This window comes from Scyliorhinus canicula, chromosome 15, assembly GCF_902713615.1.
Source record: "Scyliorhinus canicula chromosome 15, sScyCan1.1, whole genome shotgun sequence".
NCBI classification, from domain to species: Eukaryota; Metazoa; Chordata; class Chondrichthyes; order Carcharhiniformes; family Scyliorhinidae; genus Scyliorhinus; species Scyliorhinus canicula.
In genome coordinates, this window is record NC_052160.1 from 74,548,787 (window position 1) to 74,561,815 (window position 13,029).

The 13,029-nt window shown below is 41.6% G+C and overlaps 1 protein-coding gene across 2 annotated transcripts in view; it reads right to left on the minus strand.

Annotated features, from left to right (window-relative positions):
* Window positions 1–13,029, minus strand: part of LOC119978090 (katanin-interacting protein) — a 307,079-nt gene that overhangs the window by 23,620 nt on the left and 270,430 nt on the right. For both annotated transcript variants that reach the window (XM_038819487.1, XM_038819488.1), the window contains exon 24: window positions 10,151–10,290. In XM_038819487.1, coding sequence (XP_038675415.1) covers window positions 10,151–10,290 — 140 coding nt within the window. The remainder of the gene's footprint in view (window positions 1–10,150; window positions 10,291–13,029) is intronic.

Genomic DNA, 13,029 nt, shown 5'->3' on the forward strand with positions numbered 1-13,029 from the left:
CCATCTACATGAACAGCAGAAGGACAAAAGACCATCAGGTGATGGCAACAAAAAACATAAACTATGTTGTCACAGGCAGAAGGTATCTGATCTCTTCCTGCCCATAATCAGTATGTTTTGTATGGAAATAGTGTGGTTTTTCTTACCCATGGAGTATGCATTCCAATTAAGTGCTTGTGAGTCTAACACGTACGTTACTAAGTCACATATCAAGGTGTTTGATTCTCAAATGAGCTTTGAAACTGGAACAGGTGAAGTAATTTTGTTGCTTAACGACTGCAGCAGTTTCAGAGTCTGGTTCTCAGACTGGCTGATAACTGATGGGTTTTAAAAGGCAAAGACTGAACAGCCTTTCTCTACAGCTGTTATCTTGTCAGTGTTCTAATACAGTCTGCTCTGCTCTCTTCTGGGTATTGAGATAGTAAAGGATCACAGTATCAGAAGCCAGTTTCAGTCACATGGTCACCAATCATCACCTATCCAGAATGGCTTAAAAGGCCATTGATACACAACGGGAGATAAATGGTGGTCTTTGACACTTAACCTCTGAATAGCTGGTTGAATTGCAAACGTGGAGGCTTGCACTGTATTTTGAGTAAGCTTTGAACAATGAAAGGTATTAATTCCACAGATAACATACGTCATGGTATGTCCATTCCAGGGGGAGCCCCCACCCATGGTTACTGAATTCTGAACTTTCCAGAAACTTGATAGGCTGTTCTGAATAGCAAAGGGTCCATGACCGCTTGGCAACCATCTTAACAGTCAACCAGCGTCCATTTAAAATAAACACCAGTTTCAGATGCTTTGATACGAGTTCAGGTCATGTGTAAAATGATGAAAATTGTATGCCTTTACTGGACAAAGTGCATAAACAGGGCTTCAGGTGCACTTTCTGTGAGGCCAAAACACGTCCAAGGAAATTCCCCAGCGTTGGGTTAGATTGAGTTAACTGGACAGTAACAAAGAGGAAGATGGTCCAACAATGTGCAGGTTGGGTGGATTGGCTATGATAAATTGCCCTTAGTGTCCAAAATTCTATGATTAACCTAGGATAAAAGTTCGGCACAACATTGTGGGCCGAAGGGCTTGTTCTGTGCTGTATTTCTCTCTCTCTCTCATGGCATTCAGCCACACAGTGGCACTATGGAACAAGGTATGATGAGGCCTGAGGCTAAGAAGGCAGGGAGGTCTCAAGAATAAGAGGGTGGTAGTAGTGGCTGATTCACGACAGAAAACCTTTTTGTAATTTAAAAAAAATTTAACGAACCCAATTCTTTTTTTTTCAGTTAAGGGACAATTTAGCATGGCCAATTCACCAACTCTGCACATCATTGGGTTGTGGAGGTGAGACCCATGTAGACACGGGGGAAATGTGCAAACTCCACATGAACAGTGACTCGGGGCCAGGATCGAACCCGAGTGTTCGACGTCATGAGGCAACAGTGCTAACCACTGCACCATCATGCCGCCTTCCTTTTTTGTAATTATAACCAGTTCTGCATTATATGTTTTGTTGCTGGAGTGCAATGATGAAGGACATCATGGAGAAGGTTGTATAAACATCTGGAAAGGGAGTTCAGAAGGATATGAAAAAGGTAAGTGCGTAATCTTCACAATACTAATTGGAATTGATAGTTGCATGGGATCAAAATGAACATGTTTTTACAACTGGTCTGAGAGAACCAGCATCAATTTATAAAGGGTAGGTAGATCATGCATGGTAAAACTGATTGAATGTTTTGAAGAGGTGACTAAAGTAGTGGACAGGAGAATGTCTATGAGTGCTATTCATAGGGACTTCCAGAAAACATTCAATGAAGTCCCTCATGAGAGACTATTGGCTAAAACTGAAGTTCATGGAATTGAAAGCAAAATATTGCTTGAGTTAGGAAACTGATTGAGACTGGAGATAAAGCACAAAGAAAAGTACAGCACAGGAACAGGCCCTTCGGCCCTCCAAGCCCGTGCCGACCATGCTGCCCAACTAAATTACAATCTTCTACACTTCCTGGGTCCATATTCCTCTATTCCCATCCTATTCATGTATTTGTCAAGATGCCCCTTAAATGTCACTATCGTCCCTGCTTCCACCACCTCCTCCGGCAGCGAGTTCCAGGCACCCACTACCCTCTGTGTAAAAAAACTTGCCTCGTATAAAGCGTAGAGATAATGGGCAAGAACTGTAATTGACAGCAAATGACGAATGGCGTTCCTCAGCATTAGGACCTCAATATTCACAATATTTATTAACAACTTAGATAATGGGATACAAAGCCACATATTCAAATTTGCCAATGACACAATAATAGGTGTACTGCATACAGCGTTGATGGAACCTCAAAATTATAAAGAGAAATTGATGGATTAAGTGAAAGGGCAGAATCATGGGCCAATGTGAGTTAATCCACTTTTGACATAAAAAGATTAGAACAGAGGACAAAGAGTACATGTATTATTGATCATTAAAATGTCAAAACCAGGTTAGATTAACAGAATGATGGTTTTATAAGGTAGGGGAATAGAATGCAAGAGAGTACATAAATGAAAGCACTGGTAGACCACGAGTAGAGTATTGTCAGCAATTCTGGAAATCGGAATTTAGGAAGCATATATTAGACTTGAAGGGACTGCAGGTTAATTACCAGATTGCTACCTGGACTCCAAGGGTTAATTTATGAGGAATGGTTCCTGAATCTAGGGTTGCAATCCCAGGAACTTAGATCCTTGAGGGGTGATTTCAAGGCATTAAGATGAACAGATAGAGTAGATGGAAACTATTTCCACTGGTCGGGGAGCATAGGAATAGGACGTCGAGTCCAAACATTATCAGAGTACTCAGAATGAAATTAGATAACATTTTTACGCACAAATGTGTAGGGCAAGATTGAAACTCTCTTCCACAAACAGCACACAATGCTAGATTCTAAATTGAAGATTGATAGATTTTTGTTAACCCAAAGGTAATAAGGGATATAGGTCAATGGCAGATATATGGAATTAGGTCCCAGATCAGCCACAATATCACTGAAGAGCTGACCAGGCACAAAGGGCAAAATGGTTTATTCCAAATCCTATGAAGATACCTTTTAGACTGCTAGTCCAACAACTTCCAGTTAATGAAATGGGGTAAATAATTAATGAGAGTAGGAGAATTATAGAGCAACAGTAACCATGGCCTAACTAGGTTCAGTTTTAAAATAAATAAAGTTTACAAATAAAGGAAAGGAACCAAGAGTAATACACTGGGAAGAAGAGTAATACACGGGGCAGCAGGGTAGCATGGTGGTTAGCATAAATGCTTCACAGCTCCAGGGTCCCGCGTTCGATTCCTGGCTGGGTCACTGTCTGTGTGGAGTCTGCACGTCCTCCCCCTGTGTGCGTGGGTTTCCTCCGGGTGCTCCGGTTTCCTCCCACAGTCCAAAGATGTGCGGGTTAGGTGGATTGGCCATGCTAAATTGCCCGTAGTGTCCTAATAAAAGTAAGGTTAAGGGGGGGTTGTTGGCTTACGGGTATAGTGTGGATACGTGCGTTTGAGTGGGGTGATCATGGCTCGGCACAACATTGAGGGCCGAAGGGCCTGTTCTGTGCTGTACTGTTCTATGTTCTATGTTCTAAGATGACTTTTAGCATGAGAGTGGCTCAAAATTAACAGCAGGAAAGTTAGCACTGATTGAATCTTCAGTAGTAAATCTTAAAATACGAGATGCATGCAATACAAAATACACACATATATTCCTATAAGGCAAAGGGACGGTGCAAAGAATACTGTTCCGTGGATGGAGAGATATTAAAATAAATAAATTGGAAAAGGCAACATATGATAAAATTAAGGCAAATAGAACATAAAACATACAGTGCAGAAGGAGGCCATTCGGCCATCGAGTCTGCACCGACCCATGTAAGCCCTCACTTCCACCCTATCCCCGTAACCCAATAACCCCTCCTAACCTTTGTGGTCACTAAGGGCAATTTAGCATGACCAATCCACCTAACCTGCACGTCTTTGGACTGTGGGAGGAAACCGAAGCACCCGGATGAAATCCACGCAGACACAGGGAGAACGTGCAGACTCCACACAGACAGTGTCACAGTGGGGAATCAAACCTGGGACCCTGGTGCTATGAAGCCACAGTACTAGCAACTTGTGCTACCGTGCTGCCCATAATACTACGAAAAGCAATAAAAAGTGCAGTGTGAAGTGAAAATGAAATTAGAAAAGTGAACAAGGAATGGATAAAAGACCAGCAGCTAATAAATACATTGTCATGGTTTTATAAACATATTAAAAGTAGAGTAACAATAAAAGTGCAGAATCACTCAAAAATGAATGTTGCTGTCAAATGTGAAGGAATAGGCTTTGGAGAGAGTACAGAAAAGTGCAGGATGTTGCCTGGTATGGTGGGTATTAGCTATGAGGCGAGATTGAATAAATTGGGATTGTTCTCCCTAGAGTGACGGAGGTTGAGGGGCGACCTGATAGAAGTTTATAAAATTATTAGGGGCATAGATAGGATGAACAGTTGGAGCCTTTTTCCCAGGGCGGAAATGACAATTACACGGGGACACAAGTTCAAGGTGAGGGGAGATGAAATGTTCAGTGGAGATGTGCGGGGGAAGTTTTTTTACACAGAGGGCGGTGGTGGCCTGGAATGCACTGTCAAGAGAGGTCGTTGAGGCAAATACGTTAGTGAACTTTAAGCTCATCTGGACAAGCACATGAACAGAGGAGGTATAGAAGGATGCAGGCGGTTGGTCTAGATAGGACACGTGATCAGCGCAGGCTTGGAGGGCCGAAAGGGCCTGTTCTTGTGCTGTATTGTTCTTTTTCTTTTGAATAGCAGAGATGTTGAAGAGATAATTACATTATTTTTTTAAAAATTAGAATTAAGGGGAAATTTAGCATGTTCAATCTACCTAGTCTTAGAATCTATAACTTGAAATAAATGGGTTCATCAAGGACTATTAACAAAAACTGATCAAAGGAAAGCCATGTTTGACAATTTTAACACAGTTGCATTATAGGAGCTGCCATATTGCTACAGATATCTTTGCTTGAATATGTTACTCAGGATATGTTAATGAAAGCCTATTTGTGACAATAAAAGATTATTATTAATGAATCTGCTGCCATTATCTTGCGCTTGGAAGGTGCTATCAAATGAGCTATGATGAATTGTTGCAGTGCATTTGTACATGATTCTACCAACTGTCCTGGTTTGAGACAATTCACACCACTTTAACCTGTGATTATCCCTCTCTCCAGTCTCACCATCAGAACGTGTAAAGACTCGCATTCAAAGTATCAACTTGCATCATTGACTTTGTCTATATATGAGTTTGTGGAATGCACCTATTCACTCACTGCGCTCCGCAAGCTAGTGATTCCAAACAAATCTGTTGGACTTTTTAACATGATTTTTTAAGACTTCTTACTGTGCCCATCTTGTACATGGTACACAATGCTGCTGTTGGTGGAGGGAGTGGTCGATGGGGTGCCAATCAAGCTGCCTCCTTTGTCCTGGATGATATTGAGCTACTGGAGTGTTGCTGGAGCTGCATTCATCAATGTCATGATACTCCTGACTTGTGGATAGTGGACAGTCTTTGGGGAAATCAGGTGGTGAGTTACTTTCTGCAGGATCCCTAGACTCTGACCTGCTCTTGTAGTCACTGCATTTATATGGTTGGTTCAGTTCAGATTTAAGTCAATGAGAACCCCCAGAATGTTGATAGTGGGGGAATTCAGCAATGTTAAGGGGAGATGATTAGAAAGTTTCTGGGTGTGTAGTGAATATCACAATCACCAAAGATTCTGACTGTAAGACAGTCAGTTATACAAATTCAAAATCCAAGCTGATACACACAGTAGGCCTGACCTAAATACAGGCAGCATGCACCTGCTAGAAGCCACTAGACATAGTCAGAGGGAGAAATTCATCCTTAAACTAGTTAGGTCATCTTAAACAAATAAGGCACCTGATGTCCTTGATTTAACATGCCATAAATCCCTTTAAATAATATGGCTAAAGCCACAGCAAAACCGTAGCCACCTCATCGAACATCAAAGATAACTTTGAAACTTCTTGTTATACATCAGAAAACCTTTTGACATCTAAAAGGTAAGAGGATGAAGTCATCCTTAAGGATAACTTGTGGTCCGAACAGATGGCAGAGTATTTCTTATAATCGAACTACTAATAAAAAGAACATTGATTAACTTTGAAAGACAGAGTGTGAAAAAGATCAAGTAAAGCCACAAAATTGAAAAGGAAGAGATAAGACACAAATCAGGCCATAACAGAAATAGGAAGAGAAATGTATATAAGGAATGAATTTGGAATAACCAGTCATTCCTTCCTGCAAGCTCTCCCAGAAAGGAAGAGCAAAGAGTCATTGTTCTGTTCAAGCTGCCTTTTTCATCAGACAAGTCAGGTCGGACAGTCGTGAGTATGAACCTATTCCGCTATTATAAATTTATTAGGTAACTGTTTTATAGATACTTACAGATTTCCATGTTTGAATATATCCTTTTCTTAAAGAAAAAGATAACAAGGACTGTCAACAGATGCTTATTTTTAAACTTTGTAACTGTAATTTATGCTTTGAAATATTTTAAGAAAAATACCACTAAAAATAAACTGTGTATGGTTACATTGAATAAGTTTTAGATCCTACTTGCTCATTTAGGATGTCTTGAATGACAGGATCCATGCTGAAAAAGTAAGAGGATTATTTTTGAGTGACTTATCCAAGAAGTCTTCCACCAGAATATAAATGAATTCTATTTAACTGTTTCCTGGGAAGAATCATCTCCTCTTAGGTGAAAGCTGTTGAGTGTCTTGCAGAAAGATAGTTTTCTCTCCTTCGGTTGCTTAGCCAAAATAGACAAGTAAGATTAAAACCTTTGGGATAGGGAAATCTTACTCTGCTTACAGGTGGAAACTGTCATTGTGTAGCGTGAATCAGCCAAAGCAAGAATAATGTCCAGGTCTTCCTGCATTTGGACATGGACTATTTCAGTATGAGTTGTTTAAAATGATGGTGATCCCCATTTCTAACATTATGGCGGAGGAAAGTCAGTGATGTAGCAGCCGAAGATGGTTGGACCTGGGACACCTTGAGGAACTCCTGCAATTATGTCCTGCTCTTTGATCTTTGTGTTGGGCATGACTCCAACCAGTGGAGAGTCTCACTGATTTCAGTTTTGCTAAGGCTCCTTGATGCATACCTGTTGAAATGTGGCCCCTTGAGTTCAGCTCTTTTGTCCAAACTTGTATCAAGGCTGTAGTGGCATTGGCAGAACCCAAACTCTGAACATCAGTGAGCAGGCTGATAGAACAATCAACAACACATTCTATTGATTTGCAGAAGGTAGAGGAGACTGATGGGGAAGTAATTGGTTGGGTTGGATTTGTCTTATTTTCTTTGGACAAAAAAATAACTGAGCAATTTTCCACGTTGCCAAGGAGATGCAAGTGTTGTAGATGTACTGGAACAGCTTGGCTAAGGGCATATCTAATTCAGGAGCACAGGTCTTCAGTACTGTTGTCACAATGCTGCCAGGGCCATTAGTATCCAGTATTTTCAATATCAGCTGGTGATTGAATTGGCTCAAGACCGGCATCTCTTGAGCAGGCCAAGATGGATTTGGCATCCATTTGGCATTTCTGGCTGAAGATGCTTGCAAATGCTTCAGTCTTGCTTTTTGCTAGGCTCCCCATCATTGAGGAAGGGGTATTTGTGGAGCTTCATCCTCCAGTTAGTTGTTCAATTGTCCACTACCACCCCGACTAGATGTGGCAGAATTGCAAGTCTCATATTTTCTGGTTGTGCGAAGGTTTTAGCTCTATTACATGCTGTTTCCACTGTTTCACATGCAAGTATTTGTACTGTAGCTTCACAGTTGATAGCTCATATTTAGCATATGCCTGGTGCTGCTCTGAGCAAGTCCTTCTAAATGCTTTATTGAACAAGAGTGATCCCCCAGCCGATGGTAGGGTGGGGGATATGCCAGACCAGGAGGGAACAGATTGCGATTGAATACAATTTATTGTTGCTGCTGATATTCCACAGCAGCTCATGGATACTCAATTTTGAGTTGCTACATCTGTTTTGAATCTATCCCATTTAGCACAGCAGTAATGCAACACAACACAATGGAGGGTATCCTCAATGTGAAGACGATACTGCTGAAACCCAGTCTGGCAACTATGCCCTTCAAGACTAGGCCAGCTGGGTACCAAACACACTTGGTGATGGACATTCTATATCCTATCACCCTCAGTGCTTCTTCCAAATAGTGTTCAAAATGCTTTATCATTGATTCATCAGCTGAGGGGGTGGGCAGGGGAATAGGTGGTAATCAGCAGGAGGTTTCCTTGCTCCTGTTTGACCTGATACCGTGAGATTTCATGGGTTTCAGAATCAATGTTGAGACTCACAGGGCAGCTCTTTCTTGAGTACATACCACTATGCTTCCACGTCTGGTAGGTCTGTCCTGTTGGTGGAACAGAACACACCCAGGATGGTGATGGGTGTGTCTGACACACTGTGTGTAAGGAATTATTCAGTGAATATGACTACATCAGGCTGTTGCTCGTCTGTGAGACAGCTCTCCTAATTGTCACAAGCTCCCAGCTGTCAATAAGGAGTACTTTGCAGGGTCAAACAGCTGGGTTTGCAGGTTTCATTTGCCGTACCTACGTTGGTGCCGGCTAGCCATCTGATTTATTTCCTTATTTCTCTGTAGTAAATTCCATTTGCAACTCGTGTGGCAATTCAGCCTTTTCTATGTCATGGTGTATGCAATTATTATTAACCTCACTGTTTACCCCTTCAAGTTTGGTACCATCAGCAAATTTTGAAATTCTGCTCTGTATTCTAAAATCCAAATTGTTTACATATTGCAAACGAAGCAGTGATGTAAGCACTGAGCCTTGGGCAACACCACGGTCTACAATCCTCCAATCAAAATAACCAATTACCACAACTCACTGTTTTCTGTCCTTAAGCCAATTGGACCGTGATATTCCTATTCCATAAGATCAATTTTGTTAACCAGCCTTTTGTGCAGCACTTGGCCAAACGCTTTCTTAAAATCCATATGGACAACATCTACTACATTTGCTTCATCCATCTTCTCTGTTACATCATCAAAAAAATAAATTAGATCAGTTAAACAGGTTCTGCCTTCTACAAATCCATGCTGGCCCTCCTTAATGAACTGGAATCTCTTCAAATACCTGTTAATTTTTCCACAATTACTTTTGAACCTTTACCCACTATTAATGTTAAACAGTACCTATATTAATTTTAAATTGGTTAGCCCTGTAATTCTTAGGACTGTCCGAACATTCTTTCTTGAATAAGAGTGTCAGGAATCTGAGTTCAATTCCAGCCTTGGGTGACTGTTTGTACATCTTCCCTATTGTCTGCGTGGGTTTCCTCCGGATGCTCCAATTTCCTCCCACAGTCAAAAAATGTGCAAGTTAGGTAGATTGGCCATGTTAAGTTGCCCCTTAGGATCCAAAAGATGTGCAGGTTAGGTTGGATTATGGGGATAGGGCAGAGGGGTGGCCTAGGTAGGGTACTCTTGCAGAGTGCAAATTGGATGAGCCAAATGGCGTCCTTTTGCACTGTAGGAATTCTATGATTTATCTCCAATCCACTTCTAGGGAAAGATTGAAAGACTAAGGCAAGCACATCTGTTACCTCTATCCCACTTCCTTTAACAACCTGGGATGCAAGCCATCTAGACCAGGTAACGTACCTGCCCTAAGCATTGTCAGCCTTTCCTGTACCACCTCCTTCTCGATGTCAATCTATGCATTCTTTCTGCACCACAAGACCTCCCACCTTATCGTGTAGGGTGGCTGAGAAGGAAGCACGTATCGAGGTTTTAGCAAAAGAGGGGCGAGTTAAAGGTCAATTCGGACAAAGTTGGGGTGATGTATAATGATGCATGTCAGGCCATTTCTTCATGTGAGAACAAGGCTAAATTAGGTTGAGATGTGAAGTGAACATAAATGGGAACCCAAAATCAACTACTTGCAAGTAAATAATAAGCAGCAAGTTTTACAAGTGCACATAATTGGATTTTATTTTCTTCAAGACAGAATAACCGTTGGAGAGAAAATTTGTTTCTTACCAAACCAGGAAGAATTGGGGCTAACCACATGTGTCTGCCATCATTTGTGTCATTTATGCCATCAATTAATTTGTCTGGGGTTCGGACATCTCCTGAAACGTTATCTAAAACATTCACACTGTCAGGAAAAGCAGATATGTCTGATAGTGGCAAGTTAAGAACTTTTTGAACAACAAACTCACTTGACCAGGATGCAGTAATGATTCAGCAATAATTAATCATTATAGTTCTTTATATTTCAATAAACAGATGGTACAGTTTATTTAGCTATATTTCATTAACAGCAAGATATCATCACTTTTACAAGCAGTGATACAACTATATTTGACTAATCATAGGGATAGTCAGTGCTGCAGTTGTATTGTCACTAGGCTAGCAATTCAGAGACCCAGGACAATGCTTTGGGCACCTGGGTTTGAATTCCACCACAGCAGAACTGTGTGGCAGAACTGCAGAGCTTGTATCTGATCAGTTTATTGTGGGATCGTTTATCTGTCTATCCTATGCTGCTTATGAAAGTAGTTCTCATTTTCAGGTGCTGCTCCTGGAATGCCCTCCTGCACTTTCCATTGATCCCCTGGCTAGGTGCTGATGGTAGAGCGGGTGATATGCTGGGCCATGAGGTTCCTGATTTTTAAAAATTTGTTCATGCTGAGCCAGCATTTATTGCCTATCCCCAACTGTCCTTCAGCTGAGGGCATTTAAGAGTCAACCACATTGCTGTAGATCTGGTGTCACATGGTAAGGATGGCAAATTTCCTTCACTAAAGGACATTAGTAAACCAGATGGGCTTTTACAACATCGACAATGATTTCATTATCATCGTTAGACTTTTAATTCCTGATTTTTATTTAATTCAAATTTCACCATCTGCAATGGCAGGGTTTGAACCTTGGTTCCCAGCGCTTACCCTGAGTCTCTGAATTCTGGCTCACAGAACTGAATTCTGTGACAAGACCACTGCGCCACCACCTCACCATGGTTGAGTGCAATTCTGTTGCTACCTCATGGATGCCAAGTCTTGAGCTGCTAGCTTTGTTCAGTCTCTCCCATTTAGCATGGTGGTAGTGTCACATATCACAATGGAGGGTATCCTCAATGTGAAGACAGGACTTTCCTATACATCGTCAGACATAATGTCAATGACAGATTGATCAGCAGCAGGCAGATTGTTGAGGGTGAGGTCAAGCAGTCAAGTCCCACACCACCTGCTACAGCTATGTCCTTCCGAACTTGGCCAGCTCGATCTGCAGTGGTGCTACCTGTTGCATGTTTAGACTAATAGTACAAAAGAAATAGATTACTAATGATGTGGGTTGAATGCAATAGAGATTTATTAAATAGGTCTTCTCTGTACAAAGGCTAGAACTAGACTAATGGCTAAAGTCCGAGAAGTAGCTCATGACATCACACATCACGTGACTTGGTTCTGAAAGAGCCATTGTACACAACTACAATAACCCATATATATTACGCAGTACTGATTCATAAGCTGAGGAGAGGAGGGGGGCATGTTAATCAGCAGGAGGTTTCCTTTCCTGTGCTTGGCCCCCCAATACACATCCCACCGATACACGCCCTGCCCTTATACACCAGGTACGTGCCAAGCCTTTCTACACCTGATACACGCCACGCCCTTGGTACACCAGATCCTAACCCTACTGTTGTACACCATAACAAAAAAATTGAAATAAAGGTTCACGTTCACTCCTTTTCTGAAGTTAGGAGCTATATTTGCTATTTTACAATCCTCTCGGATTTGGCTCAATTTCATTGATGGAGAAACATTGAAAAGAGAATTCACAACTAATGATTCAATTCATTTGGAAGGTGTCAGAGACAGGAGTCTTACCAACATTTAGTTTCAACAACCTCTCTGATGTATCCTCTCGTGATTTGCAATTCTTCAGTTATAGGAACAGGGGGAGGGGAGGCTTTTGTCTCTTGCACCTGTTCCAGTATTCAAAGAGATCAAGGCTGATCTGTAGTCTAACTCCATCTGTTAAACTACACCCTATATACCTTAATACCGTTGGGTAACAAATATCTGCCAAACGCATATTTAAAATTTACAACTTATTTTGACGTTTGCGGAAGGGGGATCCAAATGTTTACCAAAACGAGTAGGGTCAAATGGGGGAGAAGAAATAGGGAGACAGAGTGTTTCCTCAAGGGAATTCCAGAGTTAGAGCTGGGTGATGTAAGGCATGAGAGGGATAGGCAAGGCTAAATTCAGGGGAACTACTGCATGGAGAGGTGGGCAAGGTTATAGGGAGATTGGAGGTTATAATAATAATCTTTTATTGTCATAAGTAGGCTTACATTAACACTGCAATGAAGTTACTGTGAAAAGCCTCCAGTTGCCACATTCCGACGCCTGTTCACACGGAGGGAGGTTTCAGAATGTCCAATTCACCGAACAGCCGTCTTTCGGGACTTGTGGGAGGAAACTGGAGAGTCTGGAGGAAACCCAGGCAGGTACAGGGAGAACATGCAGCCTCCGCACTGACAGTGACCCAAGCAGGAATCAAACCTGGGACACTGGCGTTGTGCTACCGTGCCACATATTGAGTTATAGAAAGATCATATTGGGGTTTTATAGAAATTGACTATTCTAGTCAGATATAAGAGGTTTAAATGAGAACCCATTCAGTGTAACTATAGCTGGAGACACATTAAGGGTTAATCCAGATCGTACATTCAGTTTTCTTTCATTAAAACTAGACTTTAACATTTGCAAACAGCTAGAGAATCCAAGGCCAGTGACGTCAGCTGGCCCAAAAGGCTTCATTGTATTATAAAAATGCAGCTGCTTTCCCATGCCTGGACAGTCCCATTTCCATAGTAATACACAGTCTACGGTCATAATGCCCTCAAG